This window comes from Haemorhous mexicanus, chromosome 3 (genome assembly GCF_027477595.1).
Source record: "Haemorhous mexicanus isolate bHaeMex1 chromosome 3, bHaeMex1.pri, whole genome shotgun sequence".
NCBI lineage: Eukaryota > Metazoa > Chordata > Aves > Passeriformes > Fringillidae > Haemorhous > Haemorhous mexicanus.
Window position 1 is genome coordinate 52718907 of NC_082343.1, and position 24619 is coordinate 52743525.

The 24619-nt window shown below is 40.7% G+C and overlaps 1 protein-coding gene across 4 annotated transcripts in view; it reads left to right on the forward strand.

Annotated features, from left to right (window-relative positions):
* Positions 1-24619, forward strand: part of ARFGEF3 (ARFGEF family member 3) — a 110137-nt gene that overhangs the window by 40317 nt on the left and 45201 nt on the right. For all 4 annotated transcript variants that reach the window (XM_059841813.1, XM_059841812.1, XM_059841815.1 and 1 more), the window contains 15 exons: positions 2564-2888; positions 4237-4349; positions 5092-6002; positions 10495-10661; positions 12639-12804; positions 14835-14942; positions 15187-15402; positions 15655-15765; positions 17166-17316; positions 17764-18078; positions 19691-19824; positions 21172-21317; positions 22231-22410; positions 22780-22924; positions 24053-24175. In XM_059841813.1, the coding sequence (XP_059697796.1) occupies positions 2564-2888; positions 4237-4349; positions 5092-6002; positions 10495-10661; positions 12639-12804; positions 14835-14942; positions 15187-15402; positions 15655-15765; positions 17166-17316; positions 17764-18078; positions 19691-19824; positions 21172-21317; positions 22231-22410; positions 22780-22924; positions 24053-24175 (3311 nt within the window). The remainder of the gene's footprint in view (positions 1-2563; positions 2889-4236; positions 4350-5091; positions 6003-10494; positions 10662-12638; positions 12805-14834; positions 14943-15186; positions 15403-15654; positions 15766-17165; positions 17317-17763; positions 18079-19690; positions 19825-21171; positions 21318-22230; positions 22411-22779; positions 22925-24052; positions 24176-24619) is intronic.

The following is a 24619-nucleotide window of genomic DNA, read 5'->3' on the forward strand; positions in this document are numbered from 1 at the left end:
TTGGTTAGGACCACCTGCTCAGCTACCACGTTAAATCCCAGTAGTGAATTATCTCTGTAGTGAGTTCTAATGGATTTAACCAGAACAGAAAACCTCTTATGCTTTCTGCAATAGTTTGGATCTATGTGTGGCATGGAACACAAAGATGCTCTGCTTGCTGTAGGAGGGTACTGTTGAGATTCTTAATGTTCTGATACAATAATACAGGAAGATAAGAAAACTTAATGTCAAACGTGTGCTGGTGACCAGAAATGCTTATTATGACCTGAACTGTTGTGTAAGGTTTGAGGCTAAATAGTTCTTAAAGTTGCTTCTATTTTATCAATAATTTCTCCTTTTTAATACACTTCAACAGGAAGGCTTGATATCTTTGGTGTTGATATCTACCTCTAAATTGATACCATCACATCAAAGCACCTAAATAATCCTGCTTTCCTTCTGATTGAAATAGTGGGGTTTTAATAGCCTGTGGATAATTGAGTCATAGTAATAAAGCAGGAATGTAACTAATATGCAGTTCCTTGCAGCCTGCAGTCTGTGCCCATCTTTTGACCTTGTCAGGTGATTGAATTAAGCAAAGATATATGTGACTGTTAATGACAAATATGGGGTTTGTGTTTTTACCCTGTAATTTTTGAAACTGAAGTGATTGACTTGGGCCCAGTTCTAAAGATGAAACATGTAGAGGTGCCCATAACTCCCCTGCTGTCCCAGGAACATCAGTGGCTGCCAGACTGGGAGGTGTTCAGACTAGTAACACTTGGCAGTGTTGCACAAGGACCCAGTGCTGAGGCCTCTTGGAGGTCTAACATAAGAGCAGAACTCTCTGTCCCATGGCAGATTCACTTCAGAAGTTTCTGCCTTTGAATTTCACCCAACCCTTTTTTTCTGCTTATATGACAGACTGTGGAGCTATCCTATGAGCAAGGTCACTGAAATTATCTTAGTTAAAAGAAAACACTTCCTGTTTTATTTTCAATTTTACATCCTTTTGGTGATCCAGTTTATGCTGCAAATCTACAGGTGTTTGTATCTGTAGCTGTGTACCCCAAGGGCAAGCCATCAGGGGTGGGACTTCTTAACCTGCACTGCTGCCAAGGAATGAACATGCATGCTTCAGCTACCTGCTTAAGTGGGGGGAAAAAACCCTAAAACACTAAGAAGATATGAAACAGTTTAAACTGCAAACATCAATTTGAACATTTTGTATGCACTAATACATTACCTGTCTGGTCAGGTTGTGATGCAAACTGGTAGCTGTCCTTATTCTTTAAGGAGCTGTTGCCTATATGCACACAGCTTTCACTCTGACAGGAATTTTGTAGTCAGTTCCCAAAGAAGATAAAGAAGGGAGCAGACAGAGAAGATTTAGCTCTGTGTGCTGACAGCATTCTCCATAGTTTGATACAGAAACACTTTAACAGGACTAAGATGTGTGGGGAATATATTGTTGTTGCAACCTGTGATTATGCCTGCTTTGAGACAGGCATATATCTTAAGCAGTTAATTGTTATGTTTTGTAATGTACTTGACTGGAGAAATAAATGGAATCAGCAGATTCAAAGTCATTATCTGATGTCCTATTAAAAGCTGGTTTTCTTTCCATGATTTGGGGAAGCTGAACTGTTTCAGATATCTTGTTAAGAGAAGCAATGAAAATTCTAGTCTGCATAAAACCTTGAGAAAATAAAATGTAGTTACCTATGAGGATGTGTTTTATGAATTGTTACTTGAAATTGGGTGCTTGCTCTAGGTACTCTCTTGAACTTCTGAGACATGGGTGAAAACCAGATTTGGGACTCAATCTCATGCAGCGCTTGACTTCTTAAATTAAGGTCTTGCAGACTGAAGTAAAATGTCAAGTGTGTGAGTGCAAAACTGAAATAGCAGCTAATGGAGCAAAGTGCTGAGCTGGCTTTGGTTCCGCAGAGGAGTGATCTGCTGGTGTTGAATCACTTAACATGAGTGTTAGACAGTGGAAGGAAGGATGGGTATTTACTGTATAGTGGCATATGTGTAGTATAGTGCACAATGTGAGTTATTGTATAGGGCTTTCATTATGTTCTCAAAAGACAGCCAAAGAGATGCTCTCAACAAAGGGTGCTTACTAAAATAATACATGTGTAGTTCAGTGATGGAACATTCAGCCTTCTAGTTAACATAGATTAGTTCTTGTTTAGTCAGTTTTTTTAAAGCTCCCAAGGTGAATTGAAAAAGAGACACTGAGCAGTGGAAGTGTAGAATTCCTACTTTGAGGTGGGCTGCAGCTGGTGAAAGAGGCAGGCATGCTATCCTGCCAAGGGACAGCACTGTGCAGCAACACGAACTTGCAAAATCACTACTATGTTTCTACAGCACACAGAGATCTTTCCATATGGACTAGCATGCTGATGCTTCAGAGATGAAAGAAGCCGGGCATAATTTGTTTTTCTATCTAACCACTGCTGTTTGACTGATCATTAAAACAAGAGTGTGTATCTCATTTAACCATGGGCTATTTTCAATCTGTTCTTGTAAGAGCTTTTTTTTTACAGTTACCATCTGCTGCTTTTCTCTTTCTCAGGAAGCAACTGTGTCCAGCCCTAATAGTAATCCTGGGAAATCCAATCCATGATAAAACTATCACCTCTGCCCACAGCAGCATCTGCCTTGAGGCTGATTCACCTTCCTCAGGGATCTCTGATCATGGCCGGGGTTCAGGTTGTTCTTCCACAGCACCTGCCCTTAGTGGGCCCGTTGCACGGACCATTTATTATATTGCAGCAGAACTGGTTCGACTGGTGGGGTCAGTGGAATCCATGAAGCCTGTGCTGCAGTCTCTGTATCACCGGATGTTGCTTTACCCACCACCTCAACACCGAGTAGAAGCCATCAAAATTATGAAGGAGGTAGGACAATCACACGTGCAAATCCAGGCATATAAAACAAAGTGTTTATTTAACAGTAAGTTTTGCTGATACGTGCCCACTAATGCGTTTCAAACCTTCCTGCCTAGGGATGTTGAAATTGTCCTTTCTGAGCACAGCTGGTACATCAGCACCACTCTGACAGATAGTTTGATGCAGTTGTAATAGCTGTATTTGTCTCCATAATACAAGCTACTGTGTCACTCCATCAGTGCTCGTGCTGTGGTGCTGTATGGAGCAGATCCTATCCCTGAGTCACAACTGCTCTTTTGGGTGAGATAGAGCATAACGATCCAGTTTGCAACTCCTTTGGCATCTTTCCTCAGACACATCCTCACAGTGTGGTTTCCAGGCATGAAGGTGAATATATGCTTTGATTACATGCCCAGTTTTTGAAATCCAGTTTCTTGGAGCTTTTTTTGAATAGATACAAGAAAGCTGCCAGTGGCTTAAGAAGCCAGTTCTAGACCAGTCCTTTCTGGCCTCTTGCCCAGCATCTCTGAAATTACTAGAAGTGGAACACTGGGAGATTTGTTTCAGCACTAGCTGAAATTATGGACATTTCTATTCCACATGGGCACCTTTCTTCTCATGTTGTGGAAAACAAGGACATTTATGTAATTAGTAGGAACAGTGCTATCTCCTAGAGAATTTTTCATCTAGTTTGTGCATACCTAGGCTGTTCTATTTCTGAAAAATCTCTCTTAACACCAGACAGCCACCCACTTGGTTCCTGTCTAAACTAGAAGTTACCCTGTCACTGTCTTTCTCTAATTTTAAGCAATAGCAAGATGATAACTGTTTTAGGAAAAGCTTAGTCTAATGTTGTTTTTTGCAGGACATACCTGTTGCTTCTTTGGACTTATTAATACATGTTTGTTTGTATTTCTTAGTGGACATTAACATGGTGCTGCCTAGCAGGTTGAGTCTGAAGGAATCACTTTGCCTGTCTTTGTATGACTCTATAATTTCATAACTAGGTGACTGAGGAGAGAGGCTTACTTTCATATAAACTGTAATAAAAAAAACCTATGTAGGCATAAAAATTTTGTTGTGTGCAATATCAGATAAAAAAAATCTGTCAAAAATGTAAAGCACTGGAGAACATTCTAAATGTGATTCTTGCTGAATATTCTCCTTTACTTGCTTTTCTGTGTCTAAAAAAAGGTAGCTTTAATAAGCAGAACATCACTGTTCCATTTTCATTTGCTGTGAGAAATTACAGTCGTGCTACCTTGGGTTCCAGGGCTTGATAGAATTATGACTTATTTATTGTATTTAAATAATGCTTAGATAATCTTCTACTTACTTCTGTTTCCTTTCCTTTCAGATACTTGGCAGTCCTCGGCAGCTTTGTGATTTGGCAGGGCCCTGCTCTTCTGAGTCAGAATCCAAGAAGAGGTCTATTTCTAAAAGAAAGTCCCATCTGGATCTTCTCAAGCTGTATGCTTTGTTTCCTCCTTTAGCCTCTTCTGTCTTAAACCTGTGCACACAGAGCACTTAAGCAGTTCAGGAGCATACCCAATACGAGCCAGGGTATCTGCCTGGTTAAGTAAGCTCTAAAAATGGAAAAGGTGTAAAAGCTGTTGCTTGATTTGTCATCAGTCTGGGCCTGTTTGTAAAGACGTAGATAACTACCTTGTTGAGTTTGCCAAAATTCCCAAATACCTTGGTTTACAGCTGAAAATTTTTGGGTATGAGTCCTTAAACTTGCAGTAAAATAAATGTGTTTTTCCTTAGATGTATATTTTCAAGATGAAGTCAAAGAAGGTGATAGAAAATTTAAACATCATCATATTGAGCAAGAAGGGTTCTCAGTTCTTATGAAGATCATATCTTGTAGATAAGATCATTTTCAGGACACAGATGGCCTTTAAATTTAGTTCAGCTGGGTGTTGAGATTTTTTCCTTTTAGTTTAAGTGCTTGTCTGTAAGAAAGAACATGCTGTGCATGCTGGTATGAATGCATGGCAATTTTCCCTTGTTGGCATTCCCTTTACAGAATCACCATGTTTGCATGGGAGACTTAATAATTTGTTTTTAGACTAATTGTCTTTCTCAGGAATAGTCTTAAAGGATAAGGTCACGTTTTTTTCCCTCTGGTTATGGAAAGATGGTGTTGAATGACCGTGACATGCTCACCATCCATGTTGCATCACTTATATAAACTCTGTGTTGATTGTAGTATCATGGATGGGATGACGGAAGCGTGCATCAAAGGTGGTATTGAAGCATGCTATGCCTCAGTGTCCTGCGTCTTTGCCCTGCTTGGAGCGTTAGATGAGCTGAGCCAAGGGAGGGGTCTTAGTGAAGAGCAGATCCAGCTGCTGCTCCAGCGCTTGGAAGAACTGAAGGATGGGACTGAGACAAGTAGGGACTCCATGGAGATCAATGATGCTGACTTCAGGTGGCAGAGACGCATCCTGTCCTCAGAAAACCCTGCCTGGGAATCAGGGAATGAGAAGAGTCCTGATATCAGCATTAGCGTTACCACAGACACTGGTCAGACTACTTTGGAAGGGGATATGGGACAAACAACTCCAGAGGATAATCCAGAAAATCAAAAAAACTCCCTGCCATCTCCGGCTGGACATGAAAGCAAAGAGATTCATTTCAGAGAACCAGAGTCAGAAACCATTGACCAGCCAGATGTTGTTCAAAGAAGCCACACCATAGTCTATCCAGATATAACTAACTTTTTATCAGTTGATTGCAAGACCCGATCCTATGGATCCAGATATAGTGAAAGTAACTTCAGTGTAGATGACCAGGACCTTTCTAGGACTGAGTTTGATTCATGTGATCAGTATTCCATGGCAGCAGAAAAGGATTCGGGCAGGTCTGATGTCTCAGACATAGGCTCTGACAATTGTTCCCTGGCTGATGAGGAGCAGACCCCACGGGATTGCCCAGGTCACAGGTCCTTACGCACTGCTGCTCTCTCTCTGAAACTGCTGAAGAGCCAAGAAGCAGACCAACACAGTGCACGGCTCTTCATCCAGTCACTTGAAGCACTTCTTCCTAGGCTTATAGCTCTTCCCAGCATAGAAGAAGTGGATGGAGCACTGCAGAGCTTCTCTTCAACATTCTGCTCAGGTTTGCAAGCAAATATTTACTGTCTAACCAGCATGCACACTCTGACTGCACTGTACACAGATTCCCTTGTAGGATTTCATCTTCTGAGAACATACCCAGAATGAGGAGGTTTGGGCTTTACACCATACATTCCTCCACAGGAACATACCTCATTTAGGGCAAAGCAAATTGAGTATGCAGGCACTGATCCAATGGGAGGTAAATCCATTGACTTTTTACAGACTCTGGATTATGTCTTGAATCAATAAAGAAATGGAGTTTGTTGTAGCAAGATACCTCTTTGCAGGTTTGTGAAGCTCTGTTGAGAAGCTTTGCACTAAAGAGAGGTCGGGGTTGCCCCTAGCATGAGAGAGGTGTGGGAAGTACCGTCACCTGTTTGTAATGAGATATAAGTAGTTTAGTATGTCACTGCACTGTTATTATTAGTAATGCCAGCCTCACAAAGAGGGTGGTAACAATTCTGCAACAGTAAGCTCTAGAAAGGATAGGGAAAGAGGAGAGTTTGTCTTCACTCTTTTGTTTTTCTTAATGCTGCTGTCTAATATGACAGGAAGTGCAAAGCTCAAAGCCCAGACCAAGAGAAAAATAAAGATCTTGCCTTCTATAAGATTAAGTATCTTCAGTTCTTTCATGATTAGAACGTTTGGGATCTTGACCTGTCAAACAAACAAAAAAAGTCATGCAAAGGCTAGTTTGCACTGTTGATAGCATATTTAAATTGTGTGTAAATATATATTTTTAGAAGGGTTTCACTTTCCTGACAATGGCCAGAATGAAAATGTTTGCTAAAATATATGTCTGTGTATTTAACTTACTTTACTGCATTTGCCTTTCCTAGTGCTTGTCTCCTAATCATTGCTTCATTCATTTGTGCTCTCTCACACACATTAAACTCATGCAGAGTCAGAAGGGGGATGACTCTTCCCATCATCATACAGCATAATTTAGATATGAAGCTGGGTGAATAAGATGATATTCTTGATATCCTGTTTAAATGCTACCCAAATAAACCTTAACTTCGGAAGATCATAAATGGTATTCTTAAGAAACATTGGCTATTTTATATCACCTTAAAAGACGCACTAATGTGCACTACTTTCCTAATTGAGGGGCTCAAGAGCACCCTTTCTGTCACAGGTAATTCTTTTTTCCTGAAAAAGAGTAATCTTGAGGTTATGATGAAAGACCAGTGCTAGACCTCTAGTTCAGACCTTTGTGCACCTGTTTCCTTGTGCATGAATGAGTATGCCACTTCTTTTCCCTTTTGTCTGTAAGGTCTTTATAGAGTGCTTTTAAAGCTTTAGAAGATGTGGACCTAGGAGAATTCTAGATTTTAAGGCTAAACATAGCTTTTCTTGGCATTCAGTATGAGTAATACAGTGAGAAAAATGGAAGAATATAACTCAATTTTTGCATCAAATCCATTGTTTGTGGTTTGTATATCCTGAAAAGATACCTAGTCTTGGACTTAGATTGTTGAGAGAGACCATTCACTTTTCTAAGAAAGCCAGCCCTGTGGCTAAATCTGTACTTTAAAGATGTACACCATGTTTCCAGATGTATTTTGTGAAGTACTTGTAAAAGACACCATTCAGTAAGGAATCGTGGAAAAGTGGAGAAGCAAGTCACTGTATTAAGACAGCTTGGAGGAGGTATCCTGGAGTTTTCATGAAGTTGTGGCTGTTGCAGGGTTATACTTTTATGCTTTCATAAGATCTGGGCAATTCCTGTTTCAGTTGGACACCTGGAATGAGACTCAGTCCAGCTGAAACAGTCCCTTAACTTGTACGTCAGATCTTAAGCAAATGTCCATCAATCCTCCTGAGGTGAGAACTTGTGCTCCTGTGTAGGTGAGAGAGCCATGAGTTTGAAAACCTTTAGAGAGAGAGACTTAGGAAAGTTGAAACAAATGTCAGGGGGTAAGAAGTCCCCTGGAGAGCTTCTGAGACACCAGTTTGATTTGCCTCTCTAAACAATGTGTAGGTCCTTACTTTAGGAGTCCTTCATTAGCGCCAGCTGGTCAAGGCATGGATTAGGTGATGAAGCTAGAGGAATTGATCCCATTCGTTGTATCTGCAACATTTATCCATGTATAATTCTTGAAGAATACATGGGGAAATTTGAGAGTTAGGATTTAAATTGAAAAAAGATATAGATGCAGTTCTGAGACCAGTCAGTATCAGAGCAGTATTTTTGTGTTTCTGGGAGACCTTATTTAACTGCTTTGTTTCATTTCTCAATTTTTCTTACACTTTGGAAGAATAATACAATTCAGTATTTTTTCCTTCAAGCCAGGTCCTTATATAGATAGCATTTCAAAATAAGAATGTTGTCATAGGATTGAAAGGCAATGAATGGAGGTAGGAATTTAAGGCACTGCTGAGATAAGCATGGAAGAGATGTAGTCAGCTAAACAGAGTTGTAGTGAAATTAAAATTTGCAATTAAGTTGCTTAACTCTAAAGTCAGGAGTAAGTTAGCCCATCTAGAGTTTTGATTCCATACTTTTTAGAGAGAAGGTTTTTATGCTGGTAGGTATCATTTTATCTTCTGTTTCTGTGATCTCAGCATTTCACAAATGCAGTTGTTTGTTCTCCCATATTTTAGAGGAAGTTAAGGAACATATTTTTCCCAACACTTTTTAGTGCTCAAATACATGCCCTCAATGGAGTATCCACTTTTTTGTGCACTTCTACACCTTCCTTTTTAATTGTAATCTTGTACAGGAGGTTGCACATTTTTTTAAAACATTTTAATGCAAAATGAATTGGGCTTTTTTGTTTGGTTGGGGTTTCTTTTTGTTTTGTTTTGGTTTTTTTTTTTTTACTTTTACATACATCTCTGCCTTGAGATTTTTATTACTCCAGCAGGTTCTAGTCCCCGAGGTACATATTTAAGAGAGATAAGACAAAAAAAACAGCGGGAGATATCTACATCAATATCATGATCCTCCATCCAACAGAGTGTTAAGATGCATCTTTGCTTTCAATGATGAAGAGATCAGTAGAACTACTCACAGGGTACTTTCAAGCACATGGTTGCAGTTTTGGTACTAGGTAAAGTTGACATTCTGTTGACATTCACCATGAGATATCTACCCCAAACAATGCCACCCTATGTGGGTGTGGTTTGTGGCCAACCCTGTCACCCTTCTTCCACAAAGGTTGCTCCCTTGAACAGATATTCATTTTTTAGACCCACCCTGGAACAGTTACTCTCTTTCTAAATCCACCCTCAAACAGTTACTCACCTTATCCACGCCCCCAAAGTGACGACAGTGGAAAGTCCGAGAAGGCAGCAGCACAGAGCTTTCAAACCCTCACGAGGCAAGAAAAACATTTGCTTCTTTTCTGTGTGTGGATTTTTTTTTTTTTTTTTTTTTTTTACTGTTAATGGTTTGTTGTATTTTGTCTAAGAAGAGGTATGAGGTTTATGGTGGGAGGAATATATTCACAGTAAACCACTACAGCCGTTAACAAATGACACAGCTTTGCTTCATCATGTAACTAACCTTGGAAGCTGGTTTTTGTTCCATTTCAAACATTCCTTTAGGGTAAAGCTGACTTCTTATTCTTCTCTAATTGACATTATGTGAATGGATTTCACAGTTGATGTGAAAACCATGAAATATTGTGAGTTATGTGGGTGGATCTGGTATTTCTGGTTTTTTCATGGTTCAGACTACAGATCATGGGGATTCAACTAGGTGTTGCTCATACTTGATTGATATTTTTCTACCAGTAGGTCAGCTATTTGACATCCATGGGAAGAAGGGATTGTGCCACTGAGCATGGTTGTAGGCTTCATACAAATAGTGTTTTCAGGACTAGTGAGTACTTTACTGGTGATTTCTGGGTCTGACAGAAGTGCAAGTGCTCAGCCATTTAGAAAGTAAGCTTTGTATGAAATAAATAGGGCTTGGAGTTGTAAGTAGTTCCAGCCAGCTTGGCTCCAAATATTTGTCCACATACCTCTAGGCCATGGAGAGAATGATGATTATGGACTGATCTTGCAAGGTGTGGAGCACTCCAGTACCCATCCAGCAAATGACTTTGCCAGAATAGGTTTACTGGGGAGTTAAAAGGGCTGTTAATCTCATTAGCACCATTTGGTGAAGTGTGTTTTCATTTAAGTACACGGGCTTTGGGTCTGCTCCTTTCCACCTCACTTTTCCAGTTAGCATTGCAGATGTATCCTGCCCTTTGCTTTATACATGACAGTCATCCCAATAAATGCTGGTGCGCCTTGCTTATTTCAAATTTAGCATGTTGTTTTGCTGGACTGTGACTGGAGTGTTCAGTTTGTCTTGCATTCTAGATGAACTATTTATTTTTCTATTCCCTACTCTAGTATGTTTAGTAGAGTAATTTCTACTGATGATTCATTAACTATTCTAGCAATCTGTTGCTGCCAAAATGCTAGGGATAGTTTCTGATATTTTTTCCAGGAAAAATCTGTGTAAAATATGAGAGCTCACATGGTGTTTTTGTTAGGTATGATGCACTCACCAGGATTTGAGGGAAACCTAAATTTCAACTTCCAGACTCTGATGAATGCAGACAGTCTCTACGTGGTATCACATTACACTTTGCTGCTCAACCTAAAATTGGCAAACTCAGATTACTACAGGAAGAAGCCTGCCCAAGCCCCTGTGTTGCTGGTGAGTTGGGGAATATGGGATCATTGTTTTTAAAAAATGAAAATTTATTTTGCTTCCTTTCACATCAACCAGCCCACACATAAAGCCTTCAGGCTGCTTGCTAAGTGGAGAAATAGTAATTGCAAATGAAGCGTTCTCCAAGCTGCTTATGAATCTTGCATGATAAGTGTCGTGCATCTGAATTACTCTGTGATTTGGTGGGAAGGAATGCTGCTCACTGATTGTCATTAAGGTTGCAGTCATTTTGATGGTTAAACTATTTTCAGAATAGATTAACATCATGTGATATAGCAAGCATTGTCTCTTGACAATGTGCATGAACATATGTTCATCTTGCAACTGGGGTTTTTTGCCTAATACTTGATTTGAATTTCTGTAGATGAATACATGAGAAGTTAAAGTGACAAATACGTCGGTCTTAGTAATGTGAAACTATTATTTTTGTTACACCTGGAATTCCTCCACTTCTTGGGCTTTTTAAAAATAGTTTTGAAAACATGCATCCATGTTTTTCAACTTAGTTGCCCAAGAGACACTTTTTCAGAGTTTTCTGAAAAATAAAAGAAAATTGTGATACATGGAAAAAATAAGAAAAGGTGTCAAAATATATAATTATTGCTGAACTTCCAGTGTAAGGGAATTTATAATCTATACAATCTCAAAAACAAATGGAGTTTAACATCATCCTTAGTTCTGGTGTGTTCTGCAGCAGATCAAGTGTGACTCAGGGCATTATCTAGAGGATTCAGTGTGCGCAACAGGCCTGAGCATGACCAAAGTGTTCTTAGAGATCATTCTGATAAATAATTGGAGACCAGTTCACCTGTGATGACTGTTCAATGCAGAAAGTCATTGCCCCAGTTGCTGGGCAGGCTGTGTTTAGTGCCACAACTTCTTTTAATTGGTTTTGAGATCCTACTCCCACCTCATGGAAATCGTGAGAGATCTGCATGTCCCATTGTCACTGTGCAAGAACTGTCATTCTGATTTGCATCTTGCATTAGCTGCAGTAGGAGAAGGGAGAGCTGTTCATGTTCATGTCATTCTCCACTGCAGAGACAGACACAGAAGGATCTGGACAGGCTGGGCTGATGGGGCTTGGTCACTTGTATGAGGGTCAGTAAGGTAAAGTGTCAGATCCTTGGGTCACAAGAACCCAGTGTGGCACTACAACCTGGGGCAGAGTGGCTGGAAAGCTGCCTTGGGGAAAAAGACCTGGGAGTGCTTATGAGCCAAGTGGACATGAGCCAGCTGTGCTCAGGTGACCAAGAAGGCCAATGGCATCCTGGGCCTGTATCCAAAATAGTGTGGCCAGCAGGACCAGGGCAGGGGTTGTCCTTCTAATGGTGAGGCTGCACCTCAAATCCTATGTTCAGTCTTGGACTCCCAGTACAAAGACGGACATTGAGGTCCTGGAGAGAGTCCAGAGAAGGGCGACAAAGCTGGTCAAGGGTCTATAGACCAAGTCCCATGAGGAGTGGCTGAGGGAGCTGCCACTTTGTTTAGCCTGGAGGAAAGGAGGTTCAGGGGAGACCTTCTCATTGTCTACAACTCCCTGAATGAGGGTGTAGTGAGGTGAGGGTAGGCCTCTTCTCCCAGGTAACAAGTGACAGGACCAGAGGAAAGGATCCCAAGTTGTGCCAGGGAAGGTTTAGATTAGATACTAGAAAATTTCTTTTCATGGAAGGGTTGTAAGGAAGAAGAACAGACTGCCCATGGAAGCATTCAAAAAACATGTGGATATGGCAGTTCAGGACATGGTTTAATGGTGAACGTGGTGATGGTGCTGTGCTGACAGTTGGACTTGATGATCTTAAAGATATTTTCCAATCCTAACAATTCTAAAATTTCAGTCCTCCATTAATTCTTTTCATAACTTAATTTCTTCTTCAGTCCCTTACTCAGAAGTAGATCTGGGGGCTGATGCTGTAGGGCTTACACTATTGTCTTACATTTGGCTTTTATGGTTCTCTGCAGAAGGAGTTCATGAAGCAGGTCCAGTCCAGTGGAGTGTTGATGGTATTTTCCCAGGCATGGGTTGAAGAACTGTACCACCAGGTACTAGAAAGGAACATGCTAGGGGAAGCTGGATACTGGGGAAGCCCTGAGGAGCACAGCCTTCCACTTATCAGCATGCTGACAGGTCAGTACAATATTATGGTGGCAAGATTGACTTCCAAATGTGTCTGAAACAAGCTACAATGACACCCTGCTTTATTGCATTGCATGCAGAACAGCATGTCATCATGCAATATGTGGTGTCTTGTGGAATTGTCAGTAGAAAAGGAGCCAGACCTAGCTGTGGCAGGTATTAAAGTGTTTGTTTTGGCTCATCAGGGTGGTTTTGAAGCATAGGTTTAAAAAAAATCAAAACTGTCTGTGGGAGACCGGGAGAGTAGTGTTGTTCATTGAACCAAAACATCTCTTAATTCTGTTAGCTTCAATTCTGGTAGAGTTGGTACTTGTTAATGATAAACAGTAAGGCTGCTGTTTTCTTGATGTCACAGCAAAGCCATTTCAGTATGCCTGCAGTGCAGTACAAATATAAATAGTGGCATCTGATCCTGGAAGCCTTCCACAGATTGGACTCCCCTTGGTTCAGGCTTGAGCTATGCCAGAGATACGCCAAATGGCACTAGAGAGAAGCTGAAAACCTGGAGCACAAGTGCTTAGAAGCAATCCTTAGCTTCATTTGAGGGGAAAAAATCAAATTGTATCAGTTGAAAGATAGCAGGATGGCTATGATACTGTATTGATATAAAATGCACTGTCTGCTTTAATGTGTCTGTAATTAAAATAGTGTATGCAGGGAAAACAATGGCTGCAGCTGAGCCAGTAAGTGGTGATCAAAGGGCACTGCTCTGAAAGTTTTTTGCTTATTTTATTGAGCTCAGTGTTGCTTTTAACTACTGAGCTGGTAAGAGGGAAGAAACATGTGGAAAAAATGATACCCAGATGTGGAGATGGGGCTTGTTAGAAAGGAAATCAACCTGGTGTCCCTAACATTACACTCTCTGCGAGAAACCACCCTTTCACTGTGTTGGCGAAAGGGCTGTATTTCTTTTGCTGAGATTGAGCATACACAGATCTACTAAATATCACATTTAGGAAATAGGATCCCAATGCATCTTGAGGACTCAGACTGAGGTCTGAAAACATCTAAATACAGGATTAAGCAGGATTTGAAATATTATACTAAGAAATGCAGAGATTTAAGTGTGTGGTAAGTTCTGAACTGTAATACATTGAATTCTCTAGTGGAAGTTCTGTTCATTGTGTACTTGAAGAGAGGGGAGAGCAGCTTTTGAGAGTGGGATGTCTCCCTGTCAGAATTAAGGACATCCCTCTGGCTGTCCTGGATTGCCAGGACCCCTGCCAGGGGGCTCAGAGACCCTGGCACAGAGCCCAAGACACCTGTGACTTTGATTATGACCCATGGAAAAAAATACCAACCTTATATGAGGATCTGCAAGCTATGAAAGTCTAAGTAGAATAATAATTTGTTTGTCACAGGGTGAAAAATAGATTTTTTGGGGTTTTTAGAATGGGGGTTCAGGGGGCAAGATGGAGGAATCTGGGTGTGTCCAGCCTTTCTCCTTCTTCCTCTTGGCCTCCATCTTCTGCTGTGATGTTGGCACTTTTAGATTGGTTTAGAGTAGAAGCTCACTGTCTAACATAGGTGATAGGTATTGGAAAGTAATTGTAAACATTGTACACTTCATTTTTAGTATAAAAAGATAACACCATCCCAAGGGAGGCAGAGTGTCTCTGACTGTCCTGCTGAGCCGACCTTGGCAGGCCAGGAGAAAGAATTTTATAGATAAGATACAATAAACAACCTTATGAATGAGAACTGAAGAGTTCTGACTCCTTCTTTGACCGCCAGGCTTGGAAAAGAGACTTTCTAACTCATCTCAGGGTCACTCTGACCAGCTAGAGTCACGAGATCTCCCCTGTTCAACAAAACATTGGTTATATTGGGCAAAGCCTAAGGTGCCACAGCTCATTTTATACCAAGGCTTTAGAAGGCTGCCAAAAAGATTAACAAAAAAAGCACGCTTGAGAAGTCAGGAATGCTAGTACTTAGTTGAACACAGAGCCAGTAAGACTGATGCTTTCCTTGTGCCATCTGTGTGTCAAATAGTAATCTGATGTTTTTTAATGTTCTGGCAGACATCGACGGCTTGGGCAGCAGTACAATTGGTGGCCAGTTGATGGCATCTGCTTCAGCTCAATCTCCTCTTTCCCAGAACCGGAAGACAGATGATTCTGTTGTTGCAGGTACTAGGACTGTAATATAAGTGCAAGTGTGTTATCCAGCACTGGGTTGTTGTGTACCAAAAGCATATGCAGATAAATAGTCTAGAGTAACAATTTGAAAAGAAAGTGTATCAGTACATCATACATGTGAATTGGCAGTTCAGTGTGCAGAGGACAAATGTGTCTTGGCTTTTTACCACTAATGGTCAAGCTTTTGTTGTGCCATTTTCTTGTAGTAATAGTATTAATGTTTTTTCCACTCTAGGAATTGCTTTTGCCCGATACATTTTAATTGGCTGTTGGAAGAACTTGATTGACACTTTGTCCACCCCGCTGACCGGCCGCATGGCAGGCAGCTCCAAGGGGCTGGCCTTCATCTTGGGAGCAGAAGGAGCCAAAGAGCAGAACCAGAAGGAGAAGGACTCCATCTGCGTGAGCCTGGATGGACTAAGGAGGGCAGCCCGGCTGAGCTGTGCTCTAGGTAAGGCTGCATGGGGGATGTCATGGCAGACTCATAGAATAAGGTGGTAATGTTCCTTGAAGGAATTTGGGAGAAAGAAATGCAGCATCCTGCTCCACTTTTGCATAGGAACGTGGATGGTGGCAATACACATAGAGTCCCCTACAGCATGAACATATCCAGCCAACTTTTCTTGACCCTACCTGTTGTTGAGGTTGTATGGGACTGGGGAGGAAATGTTGATTGTAATTGTGTTGTGTTGTTGTTTTACAGGAGTTGCTGCTAACTGTGCATCTGCTCTTGCCCAAATGTCTGCGGCCTCCTGTGTCCAAGAAGAGAAAGAGGAAAAAGAAATGCAAGAACCCAGCGATGCTATAGCTCAAGGTAACTGCATGATTAAATTACCTACCTCATCTTACATGGCCTGTGAAGCTGCACCTGGAAAGCACTTTGCCACACAAAGTGGCATTTCACTCTGTTGTTGTGCTGTACACCACTTACTTGTAGGCACATGGGATGTGTGTCTTCAGCACATGCCTGCTGTCTTAAGTTTTTAACATTATGTCCCACTAATCATATTCTATATGGAACTTAAATCAGTGGAACAATGCATAAGTCAGCAGCATTTTTCAACATGTGCTTTTTAAACCTTGTGATGCTAGTACAACCAGAGAGCATCAGAGAAACAGCTTATTTGGGGATTTTTGTGTGTTGGATGGTAATGTAAGCTGAGTTTGCATCACTCTCCCAAGAGTGGAGGAATATGTGTTGTTTAAATATCCTTTGGTTTATATATCCTATTTTTTGTCATCATCTTCAGATATTTAAAACTGTTTCTGAATCATGTTAGATTAAAATGGAATAAAAAATTGTGCCTTTTTAGCATATAAAAAGTTCTGCATCTCTATACCACCATTTCCAGCCCAGTGGTTGTCTCCAGCAACTATTTGAAGAAGTCCATAAAATTTCTCTGTTTATGGCTAATTTCTAATGGCAAGAATCCCATAACAAAAAACAGTGTTGCACGAAAGACCCTGCTTGGTACTTAAATTTGGTGTCTTGGTAGAGAAAACAAAACTGAAAAAGCCTGCGCTTAAACAAGCTTTTGACTGCTCTGCTGGACATGGCTGAAGTGAGTTGGCCAGACTATGCTGAATCAAAGAGGAGGCAGCAGCAGTGGCCAGAGGCAAACATTATTCTGTGAAAACTTGCAAAGCTTCAAAACTCGTTTCCATTCCAATGCAGCATGAAAATGAAGCTTTTCAGGGATTCTCGGAAAAAATAAGTAAATCCAAATGGTTGTAGCTCAGATAAAGATTAGTTTTACTTTGGCAAGAGCTTTTTGGTGAATTTTTTTGTATGGAAATACATATGAAATCCACAAATGATATTTTTTTTTCATAGCAAAGGGGATTTTGTTAAAAACAAATATACAGTTAGCTATCTCTGAAGAGAAATATCACTGTCAATCTGCAACTGTTCTGTGGGCAACAGGATGTGAATTTGGGGGTGGAGGGTGTCAATCTAGCATTGATTTTCACTTTTTCATAATTTTTTTCACATATATAGGATCAGTCAAAAAGGATTTTAGTTTTGAAGCTACCTTAGATTTATTAGGAAGAAATGGGTTTTTCTGATTTGGTGGGGCGTTTTTTTTTTTTTGTCTAAAATTCATCTTCTTTTATAGATTTCAGTCTGTAATCCTTTGCCATCACCCTCTATACAAACCAATGTTTGTTTAAAAATGAAGAGGCTAATTTTATTTAATTTTTTTTATACTACAGTGAAACAGAAAGTGGAGCAGAAACTGGAGCAGATGGGGAAAGTGCAGGGAGTCTGCCTGCACACTGCTCATGTTCTGTGTATGGATGCAGTCCTTAACGTGGGTCTGGAGATGGGAAGCCATAATCAGGACTGTTGGCCTCATGTATTCAGGTACTCACCAGCTTTCCCAAAATAGCCAGAATTCAGGCCGTGTTGCCTGAAAGTAAGGGACTGAGAAAAAGGGCTTTGCAATCTCTGAATGTTCTGTATAAACAGTGTCAGAGTGAATTAACAGTGTCAGTATCTCTAAAAGAAAAGATGATGCTGTTTTCCACCACTGCCCAGGGACAAATAGCTTAGAAGCTTCAAGACCAGAAGACTGTGTCAGACCCAGGAACCTAAATGGGCTTTTCAGGCACCTCCACCAAACTATTTGCTGTCTAGGCACATGGGAGGCCAAAGAAGAAAGGTTATCTATGTGTAAGAAGAAAGGTTATCTCTGTGTAGTTTGAGTTAGAAAGCATCTGTGTATGGTTGAGGAAAATGTCCTGTGATTAGTGCAGGGAGGAGTTGTTTTGGGGTGTTTATTAATGTTTTGTTTCTCCTGTGTGTTCCCAGGGTGTGTGAGTACATCAGCACGCTGGAGCACACCCACTTCAGTGATGGTGCTGCCCAGCCCTCCCTTACCATCACCCAGTCCCAGCAAGCACCCGGAGGGCAGCACGCAGACTCTGAGCCTGGGGAGGCTCCTCAGGCACTGACCCCCGAGCAAGAGACCACCCTGAGCAGCCACCCTGTCATTCAGCCAGTTTCTATCCAGGATCTCATCAAGGACAGCAGTAAGGGCAGAGCTTTTGACTTCCGTGGAGGCAGTCTGCTGTGTGGTACCAGTGCTGCCAAGGCTGTTCTCACGCTCTCCACGCAGGCTGACAGGTAAAAGCTCTGCTGTCAGCAACCAGAATCCTTGTTCCCAAAGCAGTGCCAAAGTGGCCCTTTTTGTGCTGCAGTGAGCCTAATCTTTGTTTCAGCCACTTGCTTTAGTTGAATTTCACAAGAGAGCTGAGTGTTTGTCACAACCAGCAGTTCTAAGAGACCTGGGGTTTTTTCATCTCTGCAGTACCTGCAAGTGCTGAGCTGAGTGTGTCTGTGCACAGCAGTGAATTTGCCAAGCAAGTCAAATGCATCCAAGAGCGGTGGATTTATTTCTTGCTTGTAAATTGATATGTTGTATTCAGTTAAGCAAAGTAAAGGGATGTCTTGTCCTGACAGGAAAGATCTGATTGACAAGACCAGTGTCAGTCAGAAAGCAGCTGCTTCTGCCAGGGCTGCATGGACAGTTTGTCAGGCTTCTCCAGGGTGTCCAGAGGAGCAAGAGAGCCAAGTATGGTCACAGAATGGCTGTCTTAAATGTGCTTTCATCATGGTCTGCCAACTGATGTTATTTCTGCTATTTTTTAAGCAGCCCAGGGTACAGTTGAGAAATTCCTGGGTTTGCAGGGTTTGCGTCCTTGCAATTACCTTTTTGATCCAACTGACATTTTTCATCTTGATCTCTGCCCATAGGAAGGTGTTATGTGTAAATTTGGAGCCAAAAGTACTGCTTAAACTGCTTGTAGAAATTTGACTCTGGGCAAAAAAAACCCTTTCATTTAGGAAGCTTACAATGCAGCTTGGTTCTAAGGATTAGAGAACAGCAATACTGTGATTTTAATGGTGCTGGCTTCATTTCTGCCCTTTTACTTAAGTGCAAATGTTTATTAGGATTTAATCCCTTGTTTCTTAAGGCTATAGAAAGTTTTAAATGAAAAGTAATGGCAGAAAATCATATTTTTGTCAATTTCTGGCTGCACCATATGAAATTTCACTGTAATCTCTGTGGAGCTTCCTTCCAGTGTAACCACACTTATTGTTTTACGTGTACAGATTTTAACTGTTAAATATTAGGAACCTATTGCAGTAGAAAATAACAACTCTTGTTTGTGTTTTTCACTGTTAGCCAAATCATAGCCCCATACTAGCCACTGTTGAAAAAATTAACTCTACCACAGCCAAATTCAGCAAAATATTCCAAACTAGCAATTCAGGTATAGTAACCTTAGGTTTAAGACTTGAATTAATTTATTTTTCAGGTTAGGGTTGGTAACTTCAGATGGAGCAAACTGGTGTAACCCTAAAGTCAGTGAAGCTATGATGATATATGTTGTGAGGACTGGGCATGTTTCAACTGGTTTTTTGATTACTGGTTCATTATTGGCTTATAGCATTAAAGTAACTTGAAAAAGTGACTTTCTGTTTTAGCACTGTAGTTGAATCTTGAAAGGGTTCTGGTTGATCCCATAGCAACCTGCTTTCCACTCTCCAATTAATAAAGCTTCTAGATCAAAGTCTTGCTGCAGCACTGCATAAATGAAAAAGCCCTCAATAACCAATGTGTCATGAAAGCCAATGTATAGAAGCCACAAACAGACAGGAGTTTTCCTCTTACATACACATTTAAGTCTGCATCTCATGAATTTTTCAGTTAGATTCTGTTCTTTACCCACAGGCTTTTTGAAGATGCTGCTGACAAGTTAAACTTGACGGCATTGGCAGGCTTCCTTTACCAGCTCAAGAAGGCTTCTCAGGCCCAGCTTTTCCATTCAGTCACAGATACAGTTGATTACTCACTAGCAATGCCAGGTAAATCACCTGAAGATCCTGTACAGAGTGTTTTATATACAATTGTACTGCTTACAGGACTAATCTTTCTTATTACAATTGTGGGAACAATTTTTTCTCTTCAGAAAAGATTGAACACTTTATTTGGACAGGGACCACATCCACACCTGCTTTGAAACACATCACAGGACATTCATTTGATTCTTGGACTTTGGGGGGGTGTTAATTTTGTGCCAATATATAATCACAGCTCTATTTTTGAACCCAGGCCTGTATGGAAACTTGGGTCAATCTAGACTTAAGACAGCAGATTTAAGTTTGGCACTTGACAGTAGGATAACCTCAGAAGTGTTCAGGAAATGGGTGGTAGAGAACAGAGTACACAAATGAAGAATGTTAAAGCAGTGGGATTTGTCCTGCTTGATTTTCCCCAACAGAGTAGAGCATGTACCTCACATCAATCAGAAGTTACGTAAATCATACAGGTTTTGTTTTGTCCTGTGGCAGGCACTGTTTTTTTCTGAGTCTCCCATTTAATTGGTTTCCTCTCTCCCCGAAGTGCTACTTGTCGTTTTCTCAGTGTGACACTTCAAGATACTGGTTTTTTTGGTCTTGCTTGTCTCCAAACCTCAGCATTCATTACTCTAGTTTTAATAAATAGATTTCATCTTTTCATGTTATGTAGTGGTCAATTAACTGTCATTTTAATACTGAAATTAAAATTAAGGTAGAGGAATTAAGTGGTTTTTTTTATTTTAAAAGTGCTATGTCCCCTGATTACATCTTTTGTTAGAGATAAAAGCACCAGTGTATTTGAAATGAGAGGATGAAGTGTCTTTTCAAATGTAAGAGCAATGGAAGATGAGTCCCTTTCAACAGGAAATAACAAGTGTTAGTGACTGGGGAATAGAAAAGCATTTTCTTACATTCTATTCTTTGTATCCTTTGCTTAATCAGAAATACAAAATTAAATACCCAAGCCAAATAATTTGCAATTCATAATCTTTCCTGTAGATGTCACCAAAACCTTTCATAACTACCACTTTGGGTCTTAATATCAGTTATTTAACTCCCTGCTTAACTTTTCTGCCTGACTTTTCCAAGCCTCTGTCTTTCATATGTTTGGAAAAAATCACTTAAAGTATGTTGAGTAACCTTTAAACTTGGGTCCATCTCCTGTCCTTTTACCTACACAGGCACAGACTGTGTTTTATATTGGCTTTGGGGTTTTTTTCCCTTTTTCTCCCCCCCACTAAAGCTTATCAATAATCAATCACTTAATCAATAATTTCTAATTCTTGTTCAGACATTTAGGAGTGGAGGAGCAGCTGATGCTTAGCTTCCATTTATTCTTATACTTTCCTGTAGGTGAAGTAAAATCTACACAGGACAGGAGAAGTGCTCTTCACCTATTCCGACTTGGCGATGCCATGCTCAGAATTGTAAGGAGTAAATCCCGCCCGTTGCTCCACCTCATGCGCTGCTGGAGCCTGGTGGCTCCTCACCTTGTAGAGGTAGGAGTGGGGGACAAAAATGGGAATGTGTGCACAAAGCAGCAAAGCTGAGAAAGATGGGGAAGGCTTGAAACTCTTAAAATATATAACAACCTTCAGCATTGTCAGATCTGCTCTGTGTTGTATACAGTGTCGTATATTGCCATACTGCCACCAAAGAGTGTGCTTAAGTGACTGAAATGGACAGGGACAGGGTTTTGGACTTCTGCAATATGATGCAAATTGTGCCTGGAGAAAAAACTGAAACCACCCCAAGGGGCTCTAAGCGACTCCCCCATCTGCTCATATTACAGTCAAGGTCTGCATCCTTGCAATTCTTCCTATAAAAGGATGCTGGTTTTCTTTTCCCATATAAAGCCAGCTCAGCTGCTACCTTTGGAAGGGAAAAAGGGTCACACAGTCCAAACAAAAGACAACATTTCACACAAGTTCTGTTCTGTGGGTTTTAGTATTTAATTTATTTATATTTAGCTCTATGTGTTTTTAATTGTCAGCCAACTTTCATACATCTGTGGAGCTCTAGGCAGCTCAGAGTCTCAGTCATCTGTTTCCAGGCCAGTAGTCTCCAGTTTCCATCACAGTGGAGTCCCTGGTCACATCAGTGATGAAGCTTTTTTGAAGGTTCAGTAATGGACAGGGACAGGGTGACTTGTGCAATATGATGCAAATTGTGCCTGGAGAAAAAACTGAAACCACCCCAAGGGGCTCTAAGCGACTCCCCCATCTGCTCATATTACAGTCAAGGTCTGCATCCTTGCAATTCTTCCTATAAAAGTATTTAGGTTTTCTTTACAGTAGTGATGAAGCTGTTTTAAAGGTTCAGTAACCTGTAGTGCTTACCTCCCTTGAAAGTGTCTGACTAAAAGTAAATTTTTTGCTTGGACACAGTCTAATCCTTCTCCTTTCCCTGCAGGCTGCCTGTCACAAGGAGAGACACGTGTCTCAGAAGGCTGTCTCCTTCATCCATGACATCCTCACAGAAGTGCTGATGGACTGGAACGAGCCTTCTCACTTTCACTTCAACGAGGCACTTTTCCGCCCCTTTGAGCGCATCATGCAGCTGGAGCTGTGTGATGAGGATGTCCAAGACCAGGCAAGTTAGCTCTGATCAATGTGTCTGTATCTCCATGCCCATAAGAATGGTTTCCAGAGTGCACTTGGTCCACCTGAGAGTGTTTCCCAGATTCCCTTTGAATGTTGCCCCTTAATCATCTTCAAGGAACTGGGAGTGCTCTGCCTACCTAATCCAGCATTGTGGCAGAGCACAGAGACAGTAGACATGGCTTTAAAGCAATTAAATAAAGGTTTTCTACTATCTAAAAAAATTTAAAGAATAATCTAGATTGTCATAGTGAGGTCTAGGAATGTGTTTAAAGACATTCTCATTTTTTCTGGAGATCCATCTGCATATCAGTTCTGCTTTTTGGTTCTTTTTCTTTAACCCCTCCTACACTGGCTGCAGGTGATCACCTCTATAGGAGAGTTGGTGGAAATGTGTTCTACCCAGATCCAGTCGGGATGGAGACCCCTGTTCAGTGCCCTGGAAACAGTGCATAGCAGCAGCAAGTCAGAGGTCAAAGAGTACCTCGTAGGAGAATACTCTATGGGTAAGAACTTCCTGCACTGTTTCAAATATGCTTTGTGTCCCTGGGGGACACAGTAACTAACTCAATATATTTAAATGCCCAAACTGAACAGTGGCACTACAACACTCCAGAACTGTACCAAAGTATCTGATGTAATAGTTGGGGTAGGAAGGAGAGCAGACATATTGTTCTGACCTTTTGTCCTCTACATTCTAACAAGTTATTTGAATGGGAAAGAAAGGCATCAAACCTACTTGAATAATTCTGAGCAAGACAGTAGTGCAAGGGTACTGAGCTTGGCTGAGCATTTGTTATTGTCCTACTGGAAAAAGGACTGTATCCAAGCAGCATGTCTCTTGTGAGCTGTCTTCCCTATTGTATGAAACCTATTGCTCTTATACCTATTCTAACTTTAGGTGATAATCTGGGCAAGTGCTTGTCCAGGCATTTGATCACAAGGCTTTCAGATTCCTAGTGCTATTACAGACCACATTTCTGTAAGAATGTGCATCCTTCCTGGAGATGTTTGCTTGTTTGGAAATGTGTTAATATGGGAAAATCCATTTTTTCTATTCTTTTGCCCCATTAGAAGGTATGTTTAAATGTGACAAGTCACATGTAGGGATGTGGTTTTCCTCCTTTGTCATTGAGATCTGTTTATGGTTGATGGCTGAATGCTGGTGTACACAGCTTTTGAAGATGATAATCTACTTTGGAAAATCAAGGCTATTTTGTTACTCTGTAGTCTGAATGATTGATGTAATCTTGGCAGTTATCAAAAACTCAACCAGAAACTAAACAGAAACCTCCACCAAAGAAGTGTATATATATATATATATATATATATATATATATAAAATACCTCAGAAGTATTAGATCCTGAGTTCAGGAGCTAAGACCTGCTCCTACCATTTGAGCAGGCATAAACTGGTATTTGTCATAGACTGGGCAAAGGGGGGAGTCTGTCACTTCCTATGAAAGCCTGCACGAGTTGCCCCAGGAGCAAGAGAAGGTTTTACTTTTAAGGTTACTTCTGTCTCTGCCCAGAATAGAAAGGATTTTACAGATTCAGTTAAATTGTTGAAAAATGGTTGGAAAATTATTTTTAAGGGGTTGTGAGGAAGAGTTCTCATCTTGTTATCTCCACAGGGAAACGCCAGGCTCCGGTGTTTGATGTCTTTGAAGCATTTCTAAACACAGACAACATCCAGGTCTTTGCCAACGCTGCCACCAGTTATATTATGTGCCTTATGAAGTTTGTCAAAGGACTGGGTAAATATTTTCCTATTAAGTCATAATATCCCATAGAAGAGAATAATTCAATTATGTAATACATAGCATGGTAGGAAAGAGAGGGGCACTGAAGATGTTGTGTCAAGAATGCTTAAAAAAAATAAAATAAATCAAGACCAAGGGATTATTTCTGTAACATTTTTAATACTATCAGTTCTTTAAGTTTTTATAGCTGCAAAGGTGCGTCTCACTATTAAGTGTTTGCTTCCTAATTTGATCTTAGTTTACACCAGGATTTGCTTATATTCATGTAAATAATAAAACAAAAAACCCTAGAATATTGCAGAAATGGCCTGGCATTGTGCAGAAACAGCATGGATTGTTTGCAGCAGCAGGGCATGTTTTACATTGTGGGCAGCAGAGACTAGGCATAGCATGTCAGGGTGACCCTGCAGAGTAATTGTCATGCTTCACCAGCCTTCA